This window comes from Pan troglodytes, chromosome 17, assembly GCF_028858775.2.
Source record: "Pan troglodytes isolate AG18354 chromosome 17, NHGRI_mPanTro3-v2.0_pri, whole genome shotgun sequence".
NCBI lineage: Eukaryota > Metazoa > Chordata > Mammalia > Primates > Hominidae > Pan > Pan troglodytes.
This window is the reverse complement of record NC_072415.2, coordinates 60,950,605-60,978,006: the sequence shown is the minus strand read 5'-3', so window position 1 is coordinate 60,978,006 and position 27,402 is coordinate 60,950,605. Positions and strand designations below refer to the sequence as shown.

Sequence of the window (27,402 nt, the reverse complement as noted above, 5' to 3'; positions counted from 1 at the left end):
TAATCAGTTTAAACACATACAATAAAAATTGCAAAATAAAAAATTACTAATACAATTTTTTAAACGTATTGCCCTACAAGAAGCTTTATTTTTTCTTTTTTGAGACAGTCTCACTCTTGTCACCCAGGCTGGAGTGCAATGGTGTGATCTCGGCTCACTGCAACCTCTGTCTTTTGCATTCAAGCGATTCTCTTGCCTCAGCCTTGTAGCTGGGATTACAAGCGTGTGCCACCACGCCCAGCTAATTTTTTTTTGTATTTTTAGTAGAGTCTGGGTTTCACCATGTTGGCCAGGCTGGTCTCGAACTCCTGACTTTTGGTGATCTGCCCGCCTCGGCCTTCCAAAGTCCTGGGATTACAGGTATGAGCCACCATGCCCAGCCCAAGAAACTTTTAATAGACTTAATTTACTATTATTTATATAAATATTAAAAGTGGAGTTTAAGGAAAAAAAAATCTAATCATAAAACTTTCCCTTATTAAATTATCATTTTCAAAAAAGGAATATTGTACACATTTTTAAAAATACAGGAGGAAGATAAAGGGGGAAAATGATGTTACTCACGATATTATCAGTTCCCACATCAATACACACTGGCAGGCATCTATCAGGCCGTATTCCTGCACAAGCTGTATACAAACAGAGTTTTCCTACTGGAATTCCCATTCCATAGACACCCAGATCTCCAAGACCCAGAATTCTCTCTCCATCAGTCACTACAACAGCCTTAATCACAAAAAAATGCAAATTAAAAGTTGTCAAAAATGGGGCACTAAAGAAAAGCATTTTTAAAAAGATTGATTCACTTCATATATATTTACTCTTTGCTCTTAAAAATAAAATTGTTTCTTGGCTAATTTCCAATGTAAACCAACCAAGCATACTTAAAATTCTAGGACTTCTGAGTATTATGAGACATTAACTAGATTTGATTTCCCTCTGACTTTGGTTTAGGAATAGAATTCTTCTGACTAGAGGACCAACTTAAATATCTTCAGAAAGATTAAATATGGCAGAGATGAACAAGATTCTGATGGAGAGATTACCATAAGAGAAAAATAAGAGTTTAGAAATAAACAGCATGGTACTCCAACACAATAACCTAGGCCAAACAAAAAAAACCTTAGCAACTGTGAAAAAGAAAAAGGTCTAGAACAAAAAAAATACCTACTTATAAGGAAGGTCTTAAGATGATACTGTGAGTTTAATTATTTGACCAAATTTTTGCTAGAGTATTCAAACCAACGATCATTCAATGTTTATTTTGGAAAGGAGTATAAAGACAGGTAAGATTATTGCCTACAATAAAATTTACAAAAGCCTACCCAAAGATCTTGAAATAAGTTATAACATTTTATTTTATGAAAGATAACTAAATAGGCCAGGGCTTATATTTGCTATATTTAACGTTTTTATATTTGCTAAGGTTCTAAATCTTAGATTTAAAAGAAAAAAAGGCATAACCAAACTTCTCTAACACCATTCATAAACAAAAGTTTTTATGGCATTTTAATGTATTTTCTTTACCTAGAATAATATTAGTGAAATAGAAAAGGAGATTGAGAAGGCAGGAGACACCAGTGGTGCTGATACTGAGAGGGCTCACCTTGTATTCTAGCTCTAATTTCTTTCTCAGAGTCAAACTTTATACCAGTAGCCCATTTTATAACTACTACTATTATCATCACTTCAGCTGCAAAGCACTAAATCTGCATGTATATAAGTGCAAAATAAATGAGAGCAACAATGAAAAACTGTTCTTGGAGATTTAGAGGTAATTTACAAGAAAAGAGAAAACATTGTGAAAAGGAGGGTTGTGCTATTAGTACCTTAACATGATTTTCTGGCCAGTTATCCACAATTGATCTAACATGACCTCTGTCTGAGATCGAAATAAATAATCCCCTGCAACAGAACAAAAACACCTTTGCATTTCACAACAGCTTTGTTTCTAAGTTTTTGTTCATAATTGAAATATTTTGATATTTTAATAAAATATCAAGACATGGTATAATTTCCAAGCAGATTTAGCTAAGTCACACTGGTTTATTTTCAAACATTTTCAAGTACTTCAAACTGTAATTACTGTTCATAGCAGATGCAACAAAGATTATTGTTAAATGATACAGTCATTTTACTCAAGAAGAAATGTAACCACATCTCATGTTCAAATAAACTCAATACACCACCAGGAAAAAAAAAAAAAAAATCTAAAGCAAGCCACCAATGCAGGAGAGCAGTACAAGGCCAACTAAACTATTGTTAAAACTTACTGAAACTGAAAATTTGAAATTTGAAGGAGCAGGAAGGGAGAGAAGAAAATTACAGTAAAATCACACAAAAGATGAGACACCTGAAGCATCAGGAAAAAGTGAAGTTACTTTTACTTATTTAATATTATTTTTTAATTGGCAAAAATTGGATATACAGTTGACCCTTGAACAATGTGGGTGTTAGAAAATCAAGTCAAAAATTTACATATGATTTTCCAAAAACTTAACTACTAATGGCCTATTACTGACCAGAAGCCTTACCAGTAACACACAGATTGACTAACAATTTTTTTTCTTTTTTGACTTGGAGTTTTGCTCTTTCACCCATGCTGCAGTGAAGTGGTACGATCTCGGCTCGCTGCAACCTCTGCCCCCCCACCGAGGGTTCAAGCAATTCTCCTGCCTCAGCCTCCAGAGTAGATGGGATTTTACATGCCCGCCACCACGCCTGGCTAGTTTTTGTATTTTTAGTAGAGACAGGGTTTCGCCATGTTGGCCAGGCTGGTCTCGAACTCCTGACCTCAAGTGATCCACCCCCTTCAGCCTCCCAAAGTGTTAGGATTAAAGGTATGAGTCACTGTGCCTGGCTGACTAACACTATTTTGTATGCCATATGAATTCTATACTGTCTTCTTACAATAAAGTAACCTAGAAAAAAGAAAATGTTATTAACAAAATCATAAAGAGGAGGAGGAGGAGGGGTTGGTCTTCCTGTCTCAGGGGTGGCAGAAGCACAGGAAAATCTGAGTATAAATGGACCTTCACACCTGTGCTGTTCAAGGGTCAACTGTATTTATCATGTACAACATGTTTTGAAATATGTATAAATTGTGGAATGGCTAACAAAAAGTCATTTTAGACACAGTATATTGTTACCTAATTCAGATAATCAATCCAGATTTCAAAAGAGAAAGCAAAGAAGGAAGGGAGAGAAGGAGGAAAAAAAGAAGAAACGCAGGTTCTAGAACACAGGTCAGGCAGACATGAGGGCCAGTGGATCCTCATTGCTGTCAAACTGATCTTACATTTAACTTTCTCATTGGTATCTTAAATTTGGCACTACTATTACAGTTCAAATCAGTTTAGTTCAGCAATTTCTCAATCTGGCTATATAATGGAATCATCTGATAAGCTTTAAAATGCCAGGGTCCCACCTCCAAAGATTCTGATTTAATTAGCTTAAAGTTTAGATCGATCAACCAACCAATCAAGATTTAATGACCATCTACAAAAACAAAATGAACAACAAAAAAAACCCATAGCACAATACATTGCATAAACAATATACAGTGTTTGCCCTCACACATAAGCCATGCTCTTCATGTTTCAAGTCAGTTCTCAACTCTGGGTATACATCAGAATTACACCAGGCTCTTTTGTGAAACTCCTAAGTCTAGACTAACTGAATCTGAATCTCTGGGGGTGGGGCTCAGGCATCAGTATTTCTAAGTTTCTCTCTATCTTTTAATCATGCTAATAAGAAACTATAAAATAGCTGAACAGCATGGTTATGTCACAGAAATGTTTTAGTTACAGTAATTGTTGGCAGCATCTAGGTTAGAACAGTCTGTTTCTCAGTGTCTTCCAGGGAACACCTGCAACACAATCACTGAAGGTGCTCACTAAAATCCGGACCTCCAGACCTTTTTTCTTTTTCATCAGAAATCTTGGGGATGGGGAGGAGAGGAAAGTTGGCAGAGATCAACATTTTGAGTAAGTCCCACAGGTACTTCTTACACACATTAAAGTTTGAAAGCCACTAGACAAGGCGACAGGAGACTGAATTTCTACACGTGGAAGAATGTGTTAATTGGGCATGGGGAAAATATTATAAGGATTGAGAAAAGTAATAATGGATTAGAGGAATAAGAAAACTCAGATTAAGTGAAAACAGCATATGTGTGTGTGTGTGTGTGTGTATATATATATAATATTGCTTATAATTTTCCAAAGAACTGTCACATTGGTTTCTGCAATAGCTCTTTGATAGGTCCTGCTATTCCCATTTTACACATGAGGAAACACATTCATGGGGATCACGCGACTCATTCAAGAACTTGAGTCAGTCCTTGCCATTTCAGTACTCTTCCCACTTATAATGTTTGTAGGTGCTACAACTATTTGGAATGAAAATTCATTAAAAAAAGGAGAACAGGCCAGATGCAGTGGCTCACGCCTGTAAATCCCAGCACTTTGGGAGGCTGAGGCAGGCTGATCACTTGGAGTCAGGAGTTCAAGACCAGCCCAGCCAACATGGTGAAATCCCATCTCTACTAAAAATACAAAAATTAGCAGGCATGGTGGCGTGCACCTGTAATTCCAGCTACTAGGGAGGCTGAGGCACAAGAATTACTTGAACCTGGGAGGCAGAGGTTGCAGTGAGCCAAGATCATACTGCTGCACTCCACTCCAGCCTGGGTGACAAAGTGAGACTCTGTCTCAAAAACAAAAACAAACAAATTGAAACTGATTAAAAAATGAGAAAAAAAATCTCTTAATTTGACTTTATTGACAAAAATTTTAATGATAATTCTGGATAATCTCCCACCAGAATTAAGACTTTTTTTGGTGGGGGAGCAGGTTCCAGAAGAATGTATGTAATTCCTCTAACAATCACAATAATTTAAAGAAGATTAGAAATGAATTATGCTATTTTTACAAAGATAAAAGTTATGAATATGTTGGGATTTTGTTAATCTCTTTTAATCAAAATTACGTTTTTCTGAGGTGGGAAATGTGATTTGGCTAAGAAACATAAAATAGAAATGTAATGGGTGTTATGGAATGATATTTTCCTTATTCAATAATCATTTACAAGCTTTTTTTTAAACAAGCCTTACTTAGGTCTTCTAAAGATGTGTCCATACTGGGAGCAGGCAAGACCAACCGTCGGTGTATATACAATTGGCATTAAACTCTCAATGTCATCTTGCAGTATTCTATAAAACAATTTCTCATTTCTTTCTTGTATTCCCATTATGTAGATATATCTGAAATGAAGCACAGTAAATAATGTCTAAGTCAGCCTGCATTACATTAAAAGTCTTGGCTTATGAAAGTTAAACCTAAATGTCTAAAATTGAAATTGAGCCCCATTCTCACATCACATTCTAAAAAAAACCCAAAACCTTAGATTATTACTATTTAACACCCAGGACTAAAAATTAACAAAAATATGAGGGTACTTAAATAGTAGATGATGATGACAATGAAGTAACAATAGAAACAATGTTTACTAAACCCTAACTGTGGGTCAGGCTCTGTAGAAGGCACTGGAAATGCAAAGATCACCATGAGGTCCTTACGCTTAAAGAATCAGTCTTCAAGGAGACTGACATATAAACAAGGAAGCAAAATAAAGTGGCATTAATTCAAACATTTGCTTAACACTATATGCCTGGCACTATTCTCCAGGGATATAAGAAGTTACCTCTATTTTCAAGGAGTTTATAACCCAGGAGGGTTAGAAGCATTATGAGGTCTACATAGAGTGCAGAAGCAGCACAAAAAAGGCAATTGTCAATTGATGTCAATAAATATAGAAATAACTTGTTTTTAAATTTAGAGAACAGGGAAATATCAGCTTGAAAGCTTGAAAGTCAGTAATCATCTTGAATTAAATACGTCTAAAGCAGACGTATCTTTCCCCCGACCTTGTTTCTTCTGCTATCACGTGACCAAATGCGAAACCCAGATTCCATTCTTGATTTATTCCTCTCCTACCCTCCCCAACACCAATCCTATAAATCACCAAGTCCTACAGAGTCTACCTGCTAAGTAGCTTTCAAATATATCCATTTGCTCCCTCCACCCTTGCACAGTACAAGCTACCATCATTTCTCAGCTGATTTACCTCAAAAGCCTTCTTACCAGTCTTTATAAATAAAATTTCCTCCTACGCTCCAATTCATTCTTCTCTTAAAAACCTAACTGTGATCATTTCTGTTCTCCTTAAGTCACTTCCAAATAAATCATTGTAAAATAAGGCTCAAGCTCCTAAAATAGTTAACAAAACCTCTGCCTACTTTTCAGCCTCATCTTCTTCATGTTGACTTACTTCAGCTCCTCAAATGCATCACAACTCAACCTGGACTTGCTGCGTTTGATGCACCATTTGCCTGCACTCTCTCTCCAGGTATAGTCCTATACACGTGCGCTCCAAATGCAGCTCAGGTGGCGTGCTCTCTGGGGGCCCTTTTCTGTCCACTCCCCTCCCCTATCATGTATACATACACGCTTTAGACTTTCCTGTTTTTAGGTCCCATGATAGCCTACTTCCCTCTGTTAACTCTCACTCCACTCCTTGACTTTCTGGCTTCCTCCAGTCTAGACAATACCATAAGTTAGAAATGATCACCTCATATACTTCTATAGTTCCAGGAACTATTAATAGCAATATGTGGCATATAACTGGTGTGCAATAAATGAGGAGAAGTGATCCCTTCAATTTTATTTTCTACATAGCTAATAGTGGAAGAAATGGTATCAATAGATAGAAATTAAAGGGAAGAAGACTTCTCTGCAGTACAGGGAAGTAAACAAACTGGGCTGCTAAAATGGAATGGATGGCTTTGTGAGATGGAAGTAATGTTAAGGAAAGAACAGATGACCTATGAGGCATGTGATAGAGGGAAGCTGTACAAGTCACGGATCTCCTCAATGTTACCACTTTCAATCTTTATTTCACTTTAGTCAGTCTTCTGTGTGCCTCAGTGATGGGCAGCACTCACCTAGGATCATTATAGCTCAGCAATGGTGAATGCCCTTATCCACTCTTGGATCACAATCCTCTACCATTTTGGGTAGCCATATGATGCCCTCACTTCGTCATCCTTCAGAGGGATCTCTAGCTCTTTGACTGCTTCATTTTCTTCCAATTCTATGGGCTCCCTTCAGGATCCTCTTTACTTCCTGCTCTGAATCCCAGGATCAAATCTCTCACTCTGAGCAAATCTCTCCCTGTCATTACTGTTTAGGAATCCCCACATGATTTATCACTGTACTACCCTTCCACAGTGTCTGCCTTTCCACCAGAGATAGTGAACTCTCTGAAGAGAAGGGCTGAGTGTTTTCATTTGTGGAGTTTCAAAGCTTAGAACAATGCCAGGCACATTAGCAGTCCTGAATATTAACTGAATGAATTTATGTAACACCTGCCTTTGCCAGCCCAGCAAACTCCAAGCCTGAATCAGTGTTACATTTCATTTTTTCTACGGAAAAATAACATTGCTGTGCAGAATGGCACCAATACAAACAAGATCTTGCCACCAGGCCATCAGGGTCTGCTCTCACCCCTTTAACCTGCTCTTGTTTAGCCTTTCTTTTTCTTTCTTTTTTTTTTTTTCTGAGACAGGGTCTCACTCTGTCACCCAGGCTAGAGTGCAGTGGTGCAATCATGGCTCACTGCAGCCTTGACCTCCTGGGCTTAAGTTATCCTCCTGCCTCAGTCTTCTGAGCTGCTGCAACTATAGGTATGCGACACCATGCCTGGCTTTTTTTTTTTTCTTTCTTTCTTTTTTTTTTTTTTTTTGTAGAAACAGGGTCCCACTCTGTTGCCCAGGCTGGTCTGGAACTCCTGGGCTCAAGTGATCCTCCCACCTTGACCTCCCAAAATGCTGGGATTACAGGCATGAGCCACCAAGCCTAGCTTTTGTTCAGCTTTATCTTATAGCCACATGGCTCTTCCAAGCATTTCTCACTCTCCTCACCAACTCTACCCAACCCTGGCCCTTCTAAATCTGAGCGATGACTTTCATATTCAATGTCATAAAGGAAAGCAAGATCATCAGTTAAGATTGAGAGTTCATTACTTCTGCTCAATCATCTCCATACTTATCCTTACTATCTGTATTTATGTTTATTCCAGCTTCAGAGAATGAGCTGTTCTTTGTTCTTGCTCAAGACCAGCCACTCTATCTCCGCATTTGACCCTATGCCTTTTTCCTTTCCCTAGACCTTGCTCTATCAATGATCCTTTCTCCTGGGCTCATTCCTCCTAACTACGAAGAAACATTAAATTTTCTTCCAGCTTGAAACATACTTAATCCCAAGTCTTGCTTTACTTATTATTTAATATCTTCCTTCCCTCCTTACCTGAACTTCTTGTAAGGGTAGTTTACATTTCCTCCCCCTCCATTCATTTTTCAATCTATCACAGTATCTCTTTTGCTCTATCACATCAAAGAAACCACTCTTACCAGTCACCAATAATCTCCTATACTTAACAAACTCAATTGATATGCTTAGTTCTATATGCAGACCAATCCCTCTACCCAGAATACTTTGCCTGCTACCTGTAACATCCTGTTTACAATTCAGCTTAGGCATCACTCCCTTCAGGAAGCTTTTATCTGATTCCCCAAGTTGAGCTAGATGCCCTCTGCATGCTCTCAGAATATATCTGCTTGTACCTTTTTCCCATTGTACTGTACATTGTGGTCTAGAGACCAATAGCAATCATAGCATAACTGTCTGTTGATGACTTTTAGAAGACAGGGCTATGAGTTACTGGGTTGGTCATATATATTAAGTTTGCTGCCTGGTGCAGTGGCTCAAGCCTGTAATCCCAGCACTTTGGGAGGCCAAGGCGGGCAGATTGCTTGAGTCCAGGAGTTCGAAACCAGCCTGGGCAATATGGGCAATATGGTGAAACCCCGTCTCTACTAAAAACTACAAAAATTAGCCGGGTGTGGTGGTGCACTCCTGTAATCCCAGCTACTTGAGAGGCTGAGGTAGGAGAACTGCTTGAGCCCGGGAGGCAGAGGTTGCAGTGAGCCGAAATTGTGCCACTGCACTCCAGCCTGGGCAACAGAGTGAGACCCTGTCTCAAAAAGAAAAGAAAAGAAAAGAAAAAGTCCAGGAGCAGTGGCTCATGCCTGTAATCCCAGCACTTTGGGAGGCTGAGGCAGGTGGATCACCTGAGGTCAGGAATTTGACACCAGCCTGGCCAATACGGTGAAACTCCATCTCTACTAAAAATACAAAAATTAGCCAGGCGTGGTGGTGGGCGCCTGTAAACCCAACTACTCAGGAGGCTGAAGCAGGAGAACTGCTTGGACTTGGGAGGTGGAGACTGCAGTAAGCTGAGATCGCACCACTGCACTCCAGCCTGGGCAACAGAGCAAGACTCCATCTCAAAAAAAGAAACAAAAAAAGTTTGCCAGGGGTAGCTTTGGGTACACCTCTTTTTTATTCTCCAAAGTATCCTAGATTAGGTGATATAGTATATGGTCATCCTATCTATTACCCACTTTATAGCCTCAGTGGCTGGTACAGTGTCAAACACAAAGCAGGTGATCAATAAAAGTGTTGAATAAAATGAGTGCAAATTAGATGGTATCCTTTGCTTCTAATATTCCATTCAAACCTGAATTGCTCTGACTGTAAGCATAAAAACTAATTTGTTAAGTTTTACAATAGTGAATACTTGTGAAGTATTCACCGAAGTGAAAGAAACACAATCATTATAAAAGTAGTTAACTGACAAAACACAAACTTATATAAGATTGTGTATTTCTCGTGCCATAATAACCATAATGCTCATAAGTTTTCTAATGAGAATACCAATAAAAAAAGAAACATCTAAGCAACTCTTACTTTTCCAAAGGGCTAGTCATTTTCTTCAAGTTTCTATGAAATCGTAAGGCTTGAATATCTTGTGTCTCTATTTTGGGAGGTAGAAGTCCTTGAAGACCAAGCATTTGTCGTTCTTGTAAAGTAAATGCCATTCCCTAAAGAGGAGAAACAAAAGGATTAAAAATTATTACTTACTGGGGTAGCAATGACATTGTTCTTCAAAATATAATTTAAATGCAAATTTGAAAAATCAATGACATATTATTTTTTCCCAGGCTTTCAAAACTTTGTAAGACTGATGTCAGTATTGGTCAGGGTGTGGAAAATAGTTATTCTCACAAACCACTGCTGGGAATATAAACTAGTTTAGGCCTTTGGAAGACAGTTTTAAAGTATTCTTAAATTTTTTATATACATATTATTCATCAAGCAATCTGACTTCCAGGGAGCCATTCTAGAGAAACATTCTTAACGGCATACAAAGGCATATACAAAAAGTTTAGTTGTAGCATAGTTTCTAGTTCTCTTGGCTATTACAAGCTAACAAAAAGCCCATTAACTATGAAAGAGTTAAGCATCCTACGGTATATTCATACCATGAAATATCATTAAAAGGGGATAGAAGAAATGATGCTTAAGAAAAAATTAATCTATGTCATAAGAAAATCTTTTTCAATTTCTGGTATTTGACTCTGGATTAAATTCTTCAAATCAAAGTAATGTCAATGAAAATGCTGGAGCAAGGCCTTTGGAAAATCTTTTCCTCCATAAAAGCAACAAGAACACTGAAAAAATAACCAGAAGCAACATCTTCAACATTCTGGAAATTTACCAAAGGAATGCAGCAATCAGGGAGCAGTTAGTCAGGAAAAATGGCTGGATTTCAGTAAGCAACAAGCTTTGTGAGTTTTAAATCGAAAACTAACACCTCACAATTACTATGAAAATCAGCAGCCTGGAAGCCACCAGGGCAGGAAGAAGGGGCTGGAGATTCTTCTAAGCCCCATTCCAGGAAAATGTCATTATTTGACCTGTCTGGTGGTTCCCTGGAAGACCCCACCTGCAAGGCTATCTTCATTTGACCTAACTTGGCGCTCACCCCATCTGAAAAGCCATTTCCCCCAGAACTGCTTGTTGAAAACAATCAGAGGCAATAATTTAGCATAGCAGCTGCCCAAAGCAGTGGATAGCAGTTGAGAAAAACAACAGGGTAACAAAAAGCTCACAAGGAAAAGCTAAAGAATGAGGTTGGAGCTTTCAAAAGCCGTGAGGTATTACCGGGACTCTAGAAGGTCACATACATGAGCTGTGGACACATCCAGGAAAGACCTGAAAAGACCCTAGCTCACACCTCTGGCTAACCTTGAGGCTCTGTGCAAGCAGGAAGTGAAGGCTTCTGGGTAGTTGTAAACTGCCTGGTTCAGTGCTGGAGGTATGCCGCAACATGCACACAGAGCCGCTTGGCAAAAAATGGGAAATTTACTAGTTCCAAGCATTTAAGTCTTTGTCTAATTATCAGCTGACCACAAAACTAACCAATCAGAGACTTCAGTGGGCATGTACAAGAATACAGACTTTATAAAGAATAGTTTGGAGGCCAGGCACGGTGGCTCATGCCTGTAATCCCAGCACTTTGGGAGGCCAAGGTGGGCAGATCACCTGAGGTCAGGAATTCGAGACCAGCTTGGCCAACATGGTGAAACCCTGTCTCTACTAAAAGTACAAAAATTAGCCAGGAGTGGTGGCATGTGCCTGTGGTCCCAGCTACTCGGGGGGCTGAGACAGGAGAATCGCTTGAACCTGGGAGGTGGAGGTTGCAGTGAGCCAAGATCATGCCCCTGTACTCCAGCCTAGGCAAAAGAGCGATACTCCATCTCAAAAAAAGAAAAGAATTAGTTTGGAAATATCACTAAACAAGCAAAAGTAGCAGCAATACAACAAACCCTGGGAGGAGTATTTGATTTCCTGAACTGCTACCTTATTTAAAATGTCCAGTTTTCAACAAAAAATCATGAAACTGTCCTTGAGGAAGCCTAAACATTGTACTTACTAAAGACTTTACATTCACATCTTTGAATACATTCAAAGACTTAAAAGACACCATGTCTAAAGAACTAAAGGAAAGTATGAGAATAATGTCCCACCAAATTGAGACTACCAACAAAGAAATTAAATGGAAATTCTGGGAATGAAAGTACTGCAAACCAAAAATAAAATTCTAAGGTCTCCCAACCACCTGAATGGACTTCCTCCTTAGCTAGGGCACTCTTAACATATAACCTGAAAAGGCTGGTTTAGGTTATGATGGCATGGGGGGTCAGACATGCCTCACTATACTCCTCCAGCATTAACATCAACACAGACCTTAAGCCTGATAAGAAACATTTACAATCTATTCTCTCTGAAGCCTGCTACCTGGAGGCTTCATCTGCATGAAGAAACTCTGGTCTCCAAAGCCTCCTATCATAATCCAGACATTTATTTCTATTGATAATAACTCAACCAACTGCCAATAAGAAAAAATTTAAACCTGCCTATAACCTGGAAGCCCCCACTTCGAGTTGTCCCACCTTTCTGGACTGAACCAATGTGTATCTTAAATGTATTTGATGTCTCATGTCTCCCTAAAATGTACAAAACCAAGCTGTGCCCCCAAAACCTGGGATACATATTTTCAGGATCTCCTGGGGCTGTTTCACAGGCCATGGTCACTCATATTTGGCTCAGAATAAATATCTTCAAATATTTTACAGAGTTTTAATCTTTTCATCAACAGTACAATAAATGAAAATAAAAAATTTACCAGAGGGGTTCAACAGTAGATTTGAGCAAGTGGGAAAGAATCAGCAAACTTAAAAATAGGTCACCCAAGATTATCTAGTCTAAGATAGAAAGAAAAAAGAATAAAGAAATATGAACTGCCAGGTGCGGTGGCTCACGCCTCTAATCCCAGCACTTTGGGAGGCTTAGGTGGGTGGTTCATGAGGTCAAAAGATCAAGACCATCCTGGCCAACATGGTAAAACCCCATCTCTACTAAAAATACAAAAATTAGCTAAGTGTGGTGGCATGTGCCTGTAGTCCCAGCTACTCGAGAGGCTGAGGCAGGAGAATTGCTTGAACCCGGGAGGCGGAGGCTGCAGTGAGCCGAGATCATGCCACCGCACTCCAGCCTGGTGACAGAGGGAGACTCCGTCTCAAAAAAAAGATGAACAGAATCTCAGAGACCTGTAAGACACCATCAAGTATGCCAACATATGCATAATGAAGTTTGAGGAGAGGAGAGAAAGAAGCAGAATAATATTTTAAGAGATAATGCCCCAAAACTTCCCAAATATGAGAAACATTAATCCACACATCCAGTAAGCTCAACAACTCCAAGTATGATAAACTCAAAAGAGATCTACGCCTAGACAAAGAGAAAAACAAGTTTGCAGATGGAGCATAGTCTAAATGCATTACCATACTTCTCTAAAGAAATAATGTCGGCCAGGCGCAGTGGCTCATGCCTGTAATCCCAGCACTTTGGGAGGCTGAAGCAGGTGGATCACCTGAGGTCAGGAGTTTGAGACCAGCCTGACCAACATGGAGAAACTTCATCTCTACTAAAAATACAAAATTAGGCTGGGCGTGGTGGCTCACGCCTGTAATCCCAACACTGTGGGAGGTGGAGGCAGGCGGATCACAAGGTCAGGAGTTCTGAGACCAGCCTGGCCAATATGGTGAAACCCCATCTCTACTAAAAATACAAAAAAAAATAAGCCAGGTGTGGTGGCGGGTGCCTGTAGTCCCAGCTACTCGGGAAGCTGAGGCAGGAGAATAGCTTCAACCCAGGAGGTGGAGGTTGCAGTGAGCCGAGATTGCACCACTGCACTCCAGCCTGGCTGACAGAGTGAGACTCTGTCTCAGAAAAAAAAAAAAAAAAAACAGAAGAAAACATAATCCAATTATATGCTGTCTGTAAGGGACACAAATAAGTGGAAAGTAAAAGGATGGAAAAAGATATACCACACAAATTGTAACCAAAAGAGAGCTAGAGTGGCTATACTGACAATAGACAAAACAGACTTTAAAATGAATGCTGCTACTACAGAGGACATTTTACAATGATGAAAGGGTGAATCTATTATGAAGATATAACTATTATAAATATAGACATACCTAACAACAGAGGTCCAGAATACATGAAGCAGAGCTAACAGAATTGAAGAAAGAAAGACAATTCAACAAGTTGGAGACTTTAATACCCACTTTCAATAATGGAGGAGACACTAGACAATAATAAACATGTGTCTCATGTTCCTCCTTGTATGATTTTATTGAAGGCTGGGAAATACAAAGAAGGTAAAACCAAAACTGTCACTCTTGCGTCTTTTTTTCCAACTCTAGCAAAAGGGTAAAGGAAAAGGCTAAAACGTATGTTTAAATGAACTATGCAGTTCATTTAGAAGTGCTTTGGGCCAGGCACAAGTGGCTCATGCCTGTAATCCAAGTATTTTGGGAGGCCAGCGCGGATAGATTGCTTGAGCCCAGGAGTTCGAGACCAGCTAGGGCAGCATGGTGAAACGTCATCTCTACAAAAATACAAAAATTAGCCAGGTGTGGTGGCACATGCCTGTAGTACCAGGTACTCAGAGGCTGAGGTGGGAGGATCTCCTAAGCCTGGAAGGTCAAGGCTGCAGGGAGCCATGACTGTGCCACTATACTTCTGCCTGGGTGACAAAGTGAGATCCTGTCCCAAAAAAAAAAGTACGCTTTGCCTATCCTTATTGCCAAAGATAAATGGAGTTGACTACACAAGGTTGCACTGCCTATTTCCTATTTAGATTTAAGGGACACTCAAAAGTGATTTATTTATAATGCAGAGTAAAAAAATAAAATGATTAAATAATTTTATGTATAGATATTTATGTTAACAGTTGATTAAGTTCTTAAATTTGCTAGGCTGATGTTAATAAGTGAAGCAAGCCTGTGATGATGACATTAGTTTAAAATGAATGGCTTGATTAGTTTAGTATTAAGCAGAAATGATCATCCTCTCATCTACTCTTCTCCTACTTTCTCCATCTCCCTTTGCCACTTCTCCCAAGTCTCCCTTTTTCTCATCTATGCAACAGCAATTCCCTCCCTCCCAATTTACATAGCAGAGGTGTACTTCCTCCAGCTGATCCTGAAAGACCCTGAACTATTTCACTTTAGGCACATGCAGTTTCTCCACATGAGTCAATATTGACACAAATCTCTTAAACAGACACTTGAACATTCAGGTAAACATGTTAGGGGACCAGTAAAGGTGCAAAGCTGGGAGTCTCATCAGCCACTGGAATTCCAAATCCAAAGGCTACTACACTATTATGCACCCATATATTTATTATACAGCTTATCAAACATTTTAGAGATATATTTATAGTATACTTTTCCCAGTGGTAAAATTGCATATAAAAGTATATGTTATAATCTTTTTTTTTTTTTTTTTTTTGAGACGGAGTCTCGCTCTGTCGCCCAGGCTGGAGTGCAGTGGCGCGATCTCGGCTCACTGCAAGCTCCGCCTCCCGGGTTCATGCCATTCTCCTGCCTCAGCCTCCCGAGTAGCTGGGACTACAGGCGCCCGCTACCACGCCCGGCTAATTTTTTGTATTTTTAGTAGAGACGGGGTTTCACCGTGTTAGCCAGGATGGTCTCGATCTCCTGACCTCGTGATCCGCCCGCCTCGGCCTCCCAAAGTGCTGGCATTACAGGCGTGAGCCACCGCGCCCGGCGATAATCTTAAAAGTAAGTATACTTTTAAGAGAATCATGGCCAAATAAAAATAGATGATAGAGGCCAGGCACAGTGGCTCACGCCTGTAATCCCAGCACTTTGGGAGGCTAAGGCGGGTGGATCACCTGAGGTCAGGAGTTCGAGATCAGCCTGGACAACACGCTGAAACCCCGTCTCTACCAAAAATACAAAATTAGCCAGGCGTGGTGGCACATGCCTATAATCCCAGCTACTTGGGATGCTGAGGCAGGAGAATCACTTGAACCTGGGAGCGGAGGATGTGGTGAGCCAAAATTGCACCATTGCACTCCAGCCTGGGCAACAAGAGTAAATCTCTGTCTCACCAAAAAAAAAAAAAAAAAAAAAAAAAAGGTGATAGAATAATAGCAATGTGATTTTTAAATCTTTTCTAGTCATATTATTTGTGTAAATAACCAGAAGAAAATTCTAAATTTATTAAAGAACTAGCCAGGAGAAGTTAAAATATAAACAAATAAATTAACAAAACCCTCAGAGAACTAATAACCAGAAAACCAGAGTTCCAGATACAAAGCTTGAGCATGTCCTTAAATCTTAGGGATGGAATCTACAAAATAAAGGAGTTATTGATTCTCTTCTTTAACACTCCTTCTCGAATTAAGTTAATGGTTTGCATAGGTATTTACTATGTACTTAGCTCTTTTAGTTCTGGCAATCTATGGTTCATTATTCTAAATAGAGTCCATTAGGATATTTGAATTTGGCTGAAATAAATTAAGAATCTGTAGTAGAATCTCTTCACGATCTTACATCTTGAAAAGAATACTTGGTTTAAAAGAGATGTTTAGTAGTATTACGGGAGGAACTAGAAAAAGAAAAAAACGTAGATAGCAGGAGTTACTTGAGAATTACTAGGTTATATCAATAGTGTTCAGGTGTTTTTTTAAAAAAATTTCAGAAGGACTCCTATACCTTTAGCCCACTGGGTCATCAATAAAAATGTTGGCATCTCTCTTGCTAAGGCAGCCAACACAGAGGCAGGAAGAACAAAAGTGAAAAAAAAAATTGAGGGTCGGAGGCTATGTACATAGTTTAGAGTTGGCTCACCTTGTAATCAAACAATTGTACACTTTTACTGCTGTAATCATAATAAACCTCAGCCTGAATCCTTCCCAAATTTCTTGTTTGAGCACTCTACCCTATGGAAGCATTATTAAAGTGTAAAAGAAAGTATCACTTATATCTACCTCTAAAAGCTTTAAATCCACACTAAAAATGAATAGCCAATTAATTTGTTATATATTTTCTCATCTCTCTGATTCAACCAAATATTTATTTTCTGGTACTCATTTCATACTTTAAAGCACATTTTATCTGTATCTTTAAGCCTTGTACAATCTAATATAAGACATATCCTGAGAGTAACAGAAATAATCTAAGACTAAAACAACTCTTTAATACAAATCAGACTCTTTAATACTGATTTACGTTTGTAATGAGAAATGTAAGATAGAAGGCAAACGATTCAGGAGATAGAATCCATTTACACACATTTATATGCAGGAGATAAAATGCATTCCCTTAACCTCAATACGGATAGGCACTATGTAGCCAGTGCCTCACTAGCACTCAAATGCTTGTTTAGACTTCTGAAAATGTGTTAATTGAGATGAACTTGCACTAAAAGGGCAAATTATAACTAAGTGGCAAGCTCTGTTCATCACAAATCCACAATTATTCACATCAGATGTTCTATGGCTTATGTTGTTTTGGTATAGAAATTAGGTGTTAATACATAAATTTGAAATAAAATATACTCATTGTATTAGCCCATTCTCATGCTGCTATGACGAAATACCAAGACTGAGTAATTTATAAGAAAAGAGGTTTAACTGACTCACAGTTCCACATGGCTGGGGAGACCTCAGGAAACTTACAATTATGGTAGCAGGCCCCTCTACCCAGGGTGGCAGGAGAGAGAATGAGTGCTGAGCGAAGGGGGAAGTCCCTTATAAAGCCACCAGATCTTGTGAGAACTCACTCACTATCACAAGAACAGCATGGGGGGAACCACCCCCACAATTCAATTACCTCCACCTGGTCCTACCTTTGACACGTGGTAATTATTAAAATTCAAGATGAGATTTGGGTGGTGATGCAGAGCCAAATCATATCACTCAACTGAAAACTTTTTAATGTAATTTAAAATTGTTCTTGGCCGGGCGTAGTGGCTCACGCCTGTAATCCCAGCACTTTGGGAGGCTGAGGTGGGCAGATCACGAGGTCAGCAGATCGAGACCACAGTGAAACACCATCTCTACTAAAAATACAAAAAATTAGCTGAGCACGGTGGCAGGCGCCTGTAGTCCCAGCTACTAGGGAGGCTGAGGCAGGAGAATGGCATGAACCCAGAAGGCAGAGCTTGCAGTGAGCCGAGATCACGCCACTGCACTCCAGCCTGGGCAACAGAGCAAGACTCCATCTTAAAAAATAAATAAATAAATAAATAAATAAAATTATTCTTACTTTTTTCCTTCTTCCTCCCCCTATTCTTATTTTTTAAAAAACTGCATCACTCAATTTTTAAGACTTTGTAAGATGAAATGGGCTTTGTAATGCAAGCCATGAGGAGTGGCTGTAAATACAGATGAAGCTTCACTTGCTCAAAAAATGATAAGAAAACACATAAATCAGTACATTGGGAAAAGAGGTGTGAATAGGGGTATTTCCTAACTTGTTTTACAAGAGTAGGTAACAAAACTCCTATATAATCCAAACTTATTTTCTGGAAACAAAACCTATGTTTAATTATCTGTGAAACTCCGAGCACCAATCATGTCAGATTTTGTTTTCCTATGTGCTCATCTGTTTATGCATTCATCCATCTACCCAGCATGTACTGAGGCTCTGTGTGTGCTAAGTACTCTGGGGTAAGATAATGAGGATACAGACTAAGATATAGTCATTGTCCTCAATGGAGGAATGAGATAATTCCAACTGAGTATGATACATGGTATTGACAGAAGTGAGCACAAGAATGCTCAAAGGACAGGGGAGTAACTCACCCAGTGTGGTGAGGAAGTAGGAAAAAGGGTCAGTGAAAACTTCCTAGAGCAGTGGTCCCCATCCTCTTTGGCACCAGTGACCAGTTTCATGGAAGACAATTTTTTTTGAGACAGGGGCTCACTCTGCCACCCAAGCTGCAGTGCAGTGGCACGATCTCACTGCAACCTCCACCTCCTGGGCTCAAGTGATCCTCCCACCTCAGCCTCCTGAGTAGCTGAAACTATAGGCATGCACCACAGTGCTTGGCTAATTTTTTTATATTTTTGGTAGAGACGAGTTCAGGCTGGTAGAGACCAGGCCAGGCTGGTCTCAAACTCCTGACCCCAAGCAATCCACCTCAGCCTCCCAAAGTGCTGGGACTACAGGTGTGAGCCACCACAGCCGGCTGAAGACAATTTTTCCTTTCATGTCTTAGTTGTTATTGAAGTCATTGATGATAGTTACATTTTCATGAGTTTTTATCTTGTTGACTCTATTTCAGGGGGTAGGGAAAGGTTTCAGGATGAAACTGTGCCACCTCAGATCATCAGGCATTAGATTCTCATAATTAGTGTGCAACCTAGATCCCTTGCATGCGCAGTTCACAATAGGGTTTGCACTCCTCTGACAGGAGGCAGAGCACAGGCGGTAATGCAAGCCATGAGGAGTGGCTGTAAATACAGATGAAGATTCACTTGCTCAACCACTGCTCACCTTCTGCTGTGTGGGAAAGGATGCAGAGCTGAATTTCAGAAAATTATGAGAAAAGTTAGCCAAATGAGCATGGGGAGAAAAGGAGAAATCCAATTTTATACTTGTATAGCCCTTTAAATGTTTCCAAATGCTACTACCTATATTATTTACATGAAAAAACTAAAGCCTAGAGAAGTTGAAGGGTTTGCCAAAGTTTCATGGCTAGTAAATGGTAAAGCCCAAATTAGCACCTAAACTCCTGCTTATAACCTAGCATAATGGTGTCCCACCTTTTAAAGTGTAAGAAATTTTGGCCAGGTATGGTGGCTCAAGCCTGTAATCCCAACAGTTTAGGAGGCCAAGGCAGGCGGATCACTTGAGCCCAGGAGTTCAAAACCAGCGTAGACAACATGGCAAGACCTCATCTCTACGAAAAAATACAAAAAGTAGCCAGGTGTGGTGGCACGTGCCTGTAGTCTCAGCTACTCGGGAAGGTGAGATGGGAAAATCACCTGAGCCCAGGGAGGTCAAGGCTGCAGTAAGCCGTGATAGTGTCATTGCACTCCAGCAGGGCAACAGAGTGAGAACCTGTCTCAAAAAAATAAAATAAAATGAAATAATACTAGGTTTCTACTTGGGATAATAAAAAAGTTCTGGAACCAGATAGTGGTGACGGTTGCACAACACTAAATGAATGTAAAGTCACTTAATTGTATACTTTTAAATAGTTAAAATTGTCAATTTTATATTATGCTTCCTTTACCACAATAAAAAAGTTTTATAAACAAAGAGCAGGTATACCTTGAGTATACAGTGATTACAGACATACATTTAAAAAGATTCAGAATTCAATACTGCCTTTAATTACTATTTTATTAATTACAGCAGCAACATATCCTTAAAGATAATATTTACAAAAATGTGAAAAGTTATTAAGTATACAATATTTAAAGCACAAACGAGATTTCTTTACATGGTAAGTTCCTGAGGAGTCTATAACCCATGAATTGGGAATCACTGGTCTATGTTCTTTAAACAAAAATAAACTCTTCCTGATGTTTAAGGGGTTTCCAGAAGCGGTCCTTCAATGATGTGACCATATAGATGCTATTCAATCTTAGGGATTTCAGAAGGCCAGAATGTTAGACATTTTTTTTTTTCTTTTTCTTTTTCTTTCTTTTGAGATGGAGTTTCGCTCTTCTTGCCCAGGATGGCATGCAATGGCACGATCTCGGCTCACCCCACTCTCCACTTCCGGGTTCAAACGATTCTCCTGCCTCAGCCTCCCAAGTAGCTGGGTTTATAGGCATGCTCCACCACGCCCAGCTAATTATATATTTTTAGTAGAGATGGGGTGTCTCCGTGTTGGTCAGGCTGGTCTCGAACTCCCAACCTCAGGTGATCCGCCCACCTCAGCCTCCCAAAGTGCTGGGATTACAGGCATAAGCCACCATGTCCGGCCTAATTTTGTATTTTTAGTAGAGATGAAGTTTCTCCATGTTGGTCAGGCTGGTCTTGAACTCCTGACCTCAGGTGATCTGCCTGCCTCAGCCTCCCAAGGTGCTGGGATTACAGGAGTGAGCCACTGTGCCTGGCCGACATTATTTTCTTTAGGGAAGTATGGTAATGCACTTAGACTATGCTCCATCTGCAAACTTGTTTGCCACTCAATGTACTTTATAAATTTCTTATAATCTCTAAGTCCCCAGAATAGGTTTTAAATAAATTATTTCCATAAGGATAAAATATAAAATAAAACCAATATATTTATCAAATGCGCCCATAGCACTGTAAAAGATACACAGAAGTATTTGAACGGTCCCTGCCCAAAAGGAACCTGAAATATAGTCAAGAAGATATAAACTCAGGAAAATGTAACTACCATCAATGACTTCAATAACAGCTTAAACCATGAAAAGAGGCACAAAGCAACACCTATTGATTACTTGCCACAGGAACAGGAAGAAACTGCTATGGGGTTTCAGAGAAGGGAGTAATTACTCCAGTCCATGGTGGTGTAAAAAGGTTCTACAGGAGAACTGGATTTGAAATGAGGTGCATCTTAAAGAGCAAATGAGATTTGGAGAGGTCAGGCACAAACAAGAGAGGATCAGAATATCCTTCATTAAGCTTCATTTAACGCACTAACTGCTTGCTGAACTCATTCTGTGTCACGTACCAAGAATACAAAGGTGAGGTGCTCTGTGTGACCCATGGTCAAATTCCCCTTTGTAGGCCTGAAACCCCTCAAAACTTATCATAGGATAACAATTAACAATTAACTATTTTCCCTGATAGTGGGAAACAAACGGGACTGGCAAGTTTTTTATGACTGTTCTTTTAAAATAAGTCACACTTTTCATTTGAATTTACCTTTCCCCAAAAGGTAAATTTCATATATTGCAATAAACTCAATGTATCCTCTTGCAAGCTTCTTGTAAAAAAAATCTCTTCCCAGAACTTTTACTTACTATTTAATATTGCCACTAAAAAACAGACAGGCACTTGTCCACCGAATCAAACATAGATGAAGGATGAAGTCGTGACTGGATCTCAATATTGCACGTCACTTTTGTCACAAGAGTACAATAAAGAGCCAGGAGTCTCTCTATTTTGAAGCAGTCATGTAATCATTCTAATTAATGGGCAAAATTTTTTGTGTGCAATGGTTTGTGTCCAAAAAGATAAGTGGAGGTGGGGTGATGTGGACTTTACATAAAGGTTCATTTCACAATTTTGACCCTACTTTCCAAGGGCCTAACTGATTAGCTCAGGGTGAGTACCTGGTATGAGCTGGGGAAATGTAAATATCTCACATGTGGCCCAAAGTCCTGGCCAAAGCACTATTCCGGGATTTTTTATTTTTTAAAGCTAGAACTAGGAATCAAAGTCAATCCTTTTCTGGTGGTAAAAGTCATAAGGATGAAATTGAGGAGGTATAAAACAACTACAATTTTGCCATGTGGAGAAGCGTGAAAATTTCATGTAAACAACTATCTCTGAACAACCTTAGCATAAAGCTACAAAAATATGTCACACCTTATCAGTCTTAAATATATCAAACTTTAATAAGAAGAGAGAAAATGTACATTGATATTAATGTTACTAACCTTGTTTGTTCTTGGGTTCAGCATAAGTGGCTTGCCTTTTTCTTTTATGTGCAAATGTCGACATGCCAAAGTACAAGTGGTGGAAACTACTCTTAACCGGGACAACATCTTTTCTTTCACCTGAAAAAAACAAAGCAAATAAACCACTGAAGAGAATCATATTATAGGCCTTCATGTCCATTGGGTATCAGTTTTCAAAACACATTTATGTTTCCACAGGCTGCAACAGTTTTAAAAAGGTAACAAGAGGCGAAGGTGAAAACTTACTTTTTCTGATAACACTCTTATGTTCTTGGGAAATAATCACTGCTACTCTTTAAGTACCACCTACTATGTATCAGACACTGCAAAAAACATTTAACCTCTTTCTAGTCACACAAGTGTGGCAAGGTATGCATCTCCCACTTGTAACAGAAACACATTAAGAGGTTAAGAAATAAGGTAACATAGTAAATAGCAAAGTGAGTTCCATTTTAATGAGTGAGAGTTTAGCTTGAAGGTGGAAAAGTAAATAATAAGAAAGTAGAGACACAGGAAGAAAAACTATCCTGATTCTTAATCTAGACCTAGAATTTTAATGGACTATGTTTAATGTTTAAATTTAACGTACTAGAATTTTTTGTCTTAGAAAACCTGTTATTTAATATAAACAAATCATATAAATTGGCTAGAAAACATATAAAGTAATTGTAATTACTTTATATAAAATAATGTATAAAATAATTGCATCCATCATAAACATGGACATTTTTAAAGAGAAAACTATACATTAAATCTAAAATATTTAGTGATAATAGAGTCTTCTACTTACCAATTATCTCACCAAAAATCAGAATTTGAAATGCCTATTTATTTCTTTAAACATTACAAATCATTGCAATTATTACGCTGTTAAGTTTTTTAAAATGGATTTATATTTGTGGAGAAATCCATGATATGTGTGAGGGGGCAGCAAAACCATTTACATAAAGATTTTTTTTTTTTTTGAAGCTCATATACCATAAAAGTAACCATTTTAAACTGAACAATTCAGAGGCATTTCAAAAATTATTTTTGTTTTTTTTTTTTTTGAGATGGAGTCTCGCTCTGTTGCCCAGGCTGGAGTGCAGTGGCATGATCTCAGCTCACTGCAAGCTCCACCTCCCGGGTTCACGCCATTCTCCTGCCTTGGCCTCCCGAGTAGCTGGGACTACAGGCGCCCGCCACCACGCCTGGCTAATTTTTTTGTATTTTTATTTTTAGTATATAAGGGGTTTCACTGTGTTGTCCAGGATGGTCTCGATCTCCTGACCTCGTGATCTGCCTGCCTCGGCCTCCCAAAGTGCTGAGATTACAGGCGTGGGCCACCGCGCCCGGCCAAAAAGGGATGTTTTAAATGTGTTGCTTGATCACTTATTCCTGGACACTGAAACATCCAGTTTGCAAGTAACTTTGCTGAAGTTGTTTTCTGCCTCCCATACCACTTCCATCCATCAACCTTTGAAATCAAGTGTGATTTGATGTTTCAAGACCACTTGTATGAGGCTTAGAGTTTCATCAACACATCCATGTATGGATGGTAAGCCTGATATTAAATATGACGCAGTCAGGGTTAGAAGTCCTTCAACATTGCCAAGAATGTTTCACTCATATTAAATAGTCATAGATGTAATTAAACTGTAAATAATTAAAGCATGAAGGACATAAATGAAAAGAATGTGTGAATGATTTAAAAGGTTTCCTGTTCTTTGTCAAAAAAGTGGAAAACACTGTACAGGTAGCCAGGCCAAGATAGTAGGGATGGTTTTGTTCACAGCTTCAAAGAAGAAATTTAAGAATTAATTGTGGGCCTTAAGAAAACACTGACAAAGAATGTAGAAAATGGGAAGAGCAGAAAGAGTAAGAGGAAAAGGCAGCAGTAGAAAATCTTCAATGTATTGTTAAAAAAATGATTTAATTTCTGAATATGTTCTGTCAGTAGAACAAAACTACAAAATCACACGTAGGAGATTTGAGACCCTTTTAAGAAATATCTGAGCTGTTCAAAAGACAGTAAGATAGAAAAATAACCAGTAGCTGAGCCTACACAAACTTTTTGAGTCAAACACAAGCCAATTACTTCCTCAGTTACCAAGGCTAACTACTGGGGAGGCATCAAACTCTAACAAATTCCTGATGGCCTTTTCAGGGGAAAGGTAACAAATTATTGAAATTATGTATTTTGCTCATCTGAATGGTCTTATTCATTAAGCAGGTGCTACATCATTATCCTCATCCTTTTTCATTGCTGGATTTTTATCATAGCTGTAATAGTGTAGCAGAAATAACCATGATGAAAAGTAAGTGTTCAGGTTTCTTTCTAGAAATTAATTTATGCTACCATTTTGATGCTTTAAGTTCAAAATACCATAAAATTACAATTTTGCATATACACTCTTTATTACTATTATTCTGTATATTTATGCTTATTATTTTATAATAAGTATTGAAGCAAATTTAAAGGTTTTTTTTTTTTTTTTTTGAGATAGAGTCTTACCCAGTTCCCCAGGCTGGAGTGCAATGGCACGATCTTGGCTCGCTACAACCTCTGCCTCCGGGTTTCAAGTGATTCTCCTGCCCCAGCCTCCCAAGTAGCTGGGATTACAGGCATGCGCCACCATGCCCAGCTGATTTTTTGTATCTTTAGTAGAGACAGGGTTTCACCATGTTGGCCAGGCTGGTCTCGAACTCCTGACCTTGTGATCCGCCCACCTCGGCCTCCCAAAGTGTTGGGATTACAGGCGTGAGCCACTGCACCTGCCCTTAAAGAGTAATTTTTTGCTATACTTTTCACTTCATGACTCCACTGAATTGTTTTTCTTAGAATAAAAAAGCAGCATTATTTTGGGCCCATTTACAACGAAGGTCTAAAGCTGCAGATGATATAACTGCCACCTAGAAAATCTGAGACAATCAACTGAAAAAAATACTAGAACTAATAAGAAGACTTCAGCAAAGTGGCTGATTATATCAGCAATAATAAATTAAGATATGTAATAGGATAAAAGATTCTATTTACAATACTAATACAAATTATAAAATACCTAGGAATACACCAACACAGAAACTAACAGACATAAAGAAGTCCTAAATATATGGATAGAAATACCCATTTCTGGATGGGAATAGTCAACAGTAAACATTTCAGTTTCCCCTCAAACAATCCACAGTTCTAAGGCAATTCCAACAAAAATTCCAAGAATATTTACAGAGCTTAATTTTTTATTTTTTTAGAGACAAGGTCTCATTCTGAGCTCAGGCTAGAGTGCAGTGGCACAATCATAGCTCACTGCAGCCTTGAACTTTATGGAGCTTTAGACTCAGCTTAAATATATATTTGAAAGAGCACATGTGAGAAAATCCAAGAAATTCTGAAAAAGAATAGGTAGAAGGATTTGCCACTACAGTTAGCAAAACCTTTCAAACAGATTAAAGATATTAACATTTTTTCAAAAAGTAAAGAAACTGTAAAGAATTACGAGTCCAGGCCGGGTGCAGTGGCTCACCCCTGTAATCCCAGCACTTTGGGAGGCCGAGGCAGGCAGATTGTTTGAGTTCAGCAGTTCGAGACCAGCATGGTCAATATGGTGAAACTCCGTCTCTACCAAAAAAAAAAAAAAACCCACACACACACAAATAAAATTAGCTGGGTGTGGTGGTGTACACCTGTGGTACTAGCTAAGGTGGGAAGACTGGATGAGTCTGCGAGGCAGAGCTGCAGTGAGCTGAGACTGTGCCATTGCACTCCAGCCTGGATGACAGAGTGAGACCCCATCTCAAAAAAAAAAAAAAAAAAAAGAATTATAAGTCCAATTCCAGGTGGGCCTCCTGGTGTCATGGAGTAACGGGTCTGTGACCAGTGCCCCCCACAAATTTGTGTGATACTAGAGACACCATACATACACATCATCCTTCACTGTCTATGGCAACAAGAGTCTTCTGCTATCTTAGCCTCTTTGTGGGAGTGAATTCTTTTGGGGATCATGTGGACCCACATCTGTGCCATTTAAAAAATGCCACTCATGTCTATGGTATTCTAAACCTGCAAAGCTACCTCTGGGACTTTCCATGAAAAAGGCTTATTGGCTTAGGTGCTTATGGAATAAATTAATTGGCTGTATTTATGAGAAAATTTTGCAGAGACCTCTCATCTTTTCAGAGACCTATGAAAAGACACAAAAGGAATATAGCAAGCAGAATTCAGATTTAAAACAAAGTAAAACTCCTTTGTATGCTCAAACTGCCTGCTTTGGATCCCCTGTGGGATTTATAAAGAAGGCCACTCCACCTTGTAGTCTGGTAGTTCAGATTAACCTTCCTCGGTGTCTCCTCTGACATATTCAAACTCCCTCTTGAAAAAGCTTAAATTCTCTCTATTTGAAATAAGCTAGTTTAAAAATTGTTGGTAAAATAGGAATGTCTCAAAATTGTCAATATTAAATATAATTCAGACATTTTTGCCTTGGGTCTACTGGTTAGATTTACACAGTTTCTTCTATGTATTTTAAGGTCATCAAACTATTGCTCCTGAGATATTTTTAATATTTGTTTGATTTGTCTGAGCTTATGTTTTTGGTTTTGAGCCTTTAAATTCTGCAGTCTACACAGGTGACCATGGTGAGGCCCAGGTACATACGTTTATCTTCAGTACCTGGGCCACCAGCTGCAGGGCAGAGCCAGGCTCAATATGGCCCTGCCCTCCTGGTCCAGCAGTGCCTCCTGGCCATGCTAGAAGGGGTTGGGTCCTCCAGACGTAGTCGTAATAGCTCTGTCCAGAACTCTGTACCTGGTACATAGCAATTAAAATTGCTTCCTACTAGGTTTTATACTGGAAATTAGTAAGAGTCAAAATTGTAATATATGTAATTAAAACAACTAGATATAAAGAAAAACAATGCTTTTACAAGAAAGGCAGGATGTTTTTTGGTGAGGAAGGTTATAAGAAAGACA

General features: G+C 39.0%; 1 protein-coding gene across 8 annotated transcripts in view; it reads right to left on the bottom strand.

Annotated features, from left to right (window-relative positions):
• ME2 (malic enzyme 2) overlaps positions 1-27,402 on the bottom strand; it is a 69,565-nt gene that overhangs the window by 30,117 nt on the left and 12,046 nt on the right. For 6 of the 8 annotated variants that reach the window (XR_010151934.1, XR_010151935.1, XR_010151937.1 and 3 more), the window contains exons 2-6: positions 22,435-22,554; positions 9,870-10,003; positions 5,114-5,263; positions 1,830-1,905; positions 565-726 (exon numbers count right to left, since the gene is read on the bottom strand). Coding sequence is in view for 4 of the 8 variants with exons in the window: in XM_024350844.3 (XP_024206612.1) it covers positions 565-726; positions 1,830-1,905; positions 5,114-5,263; positions 9,870-10,003; positions 22,435-22,542 (630 nt within the window). In the remaining 4 variants the exon portion in view is untranslated. Of the gene's footprint in view, positions 1-564; positions 727-1,829; positions 1,906-5,113; positions 5,264-9,869; positions 10,004-22,434; positions 22,555-24,949; positions 25,215-27,402 lie in introns of those variants that run through there. The other 2 variants (XR_010151936.1, XM_054671786.2) reach the window with 1 other exon arrangement.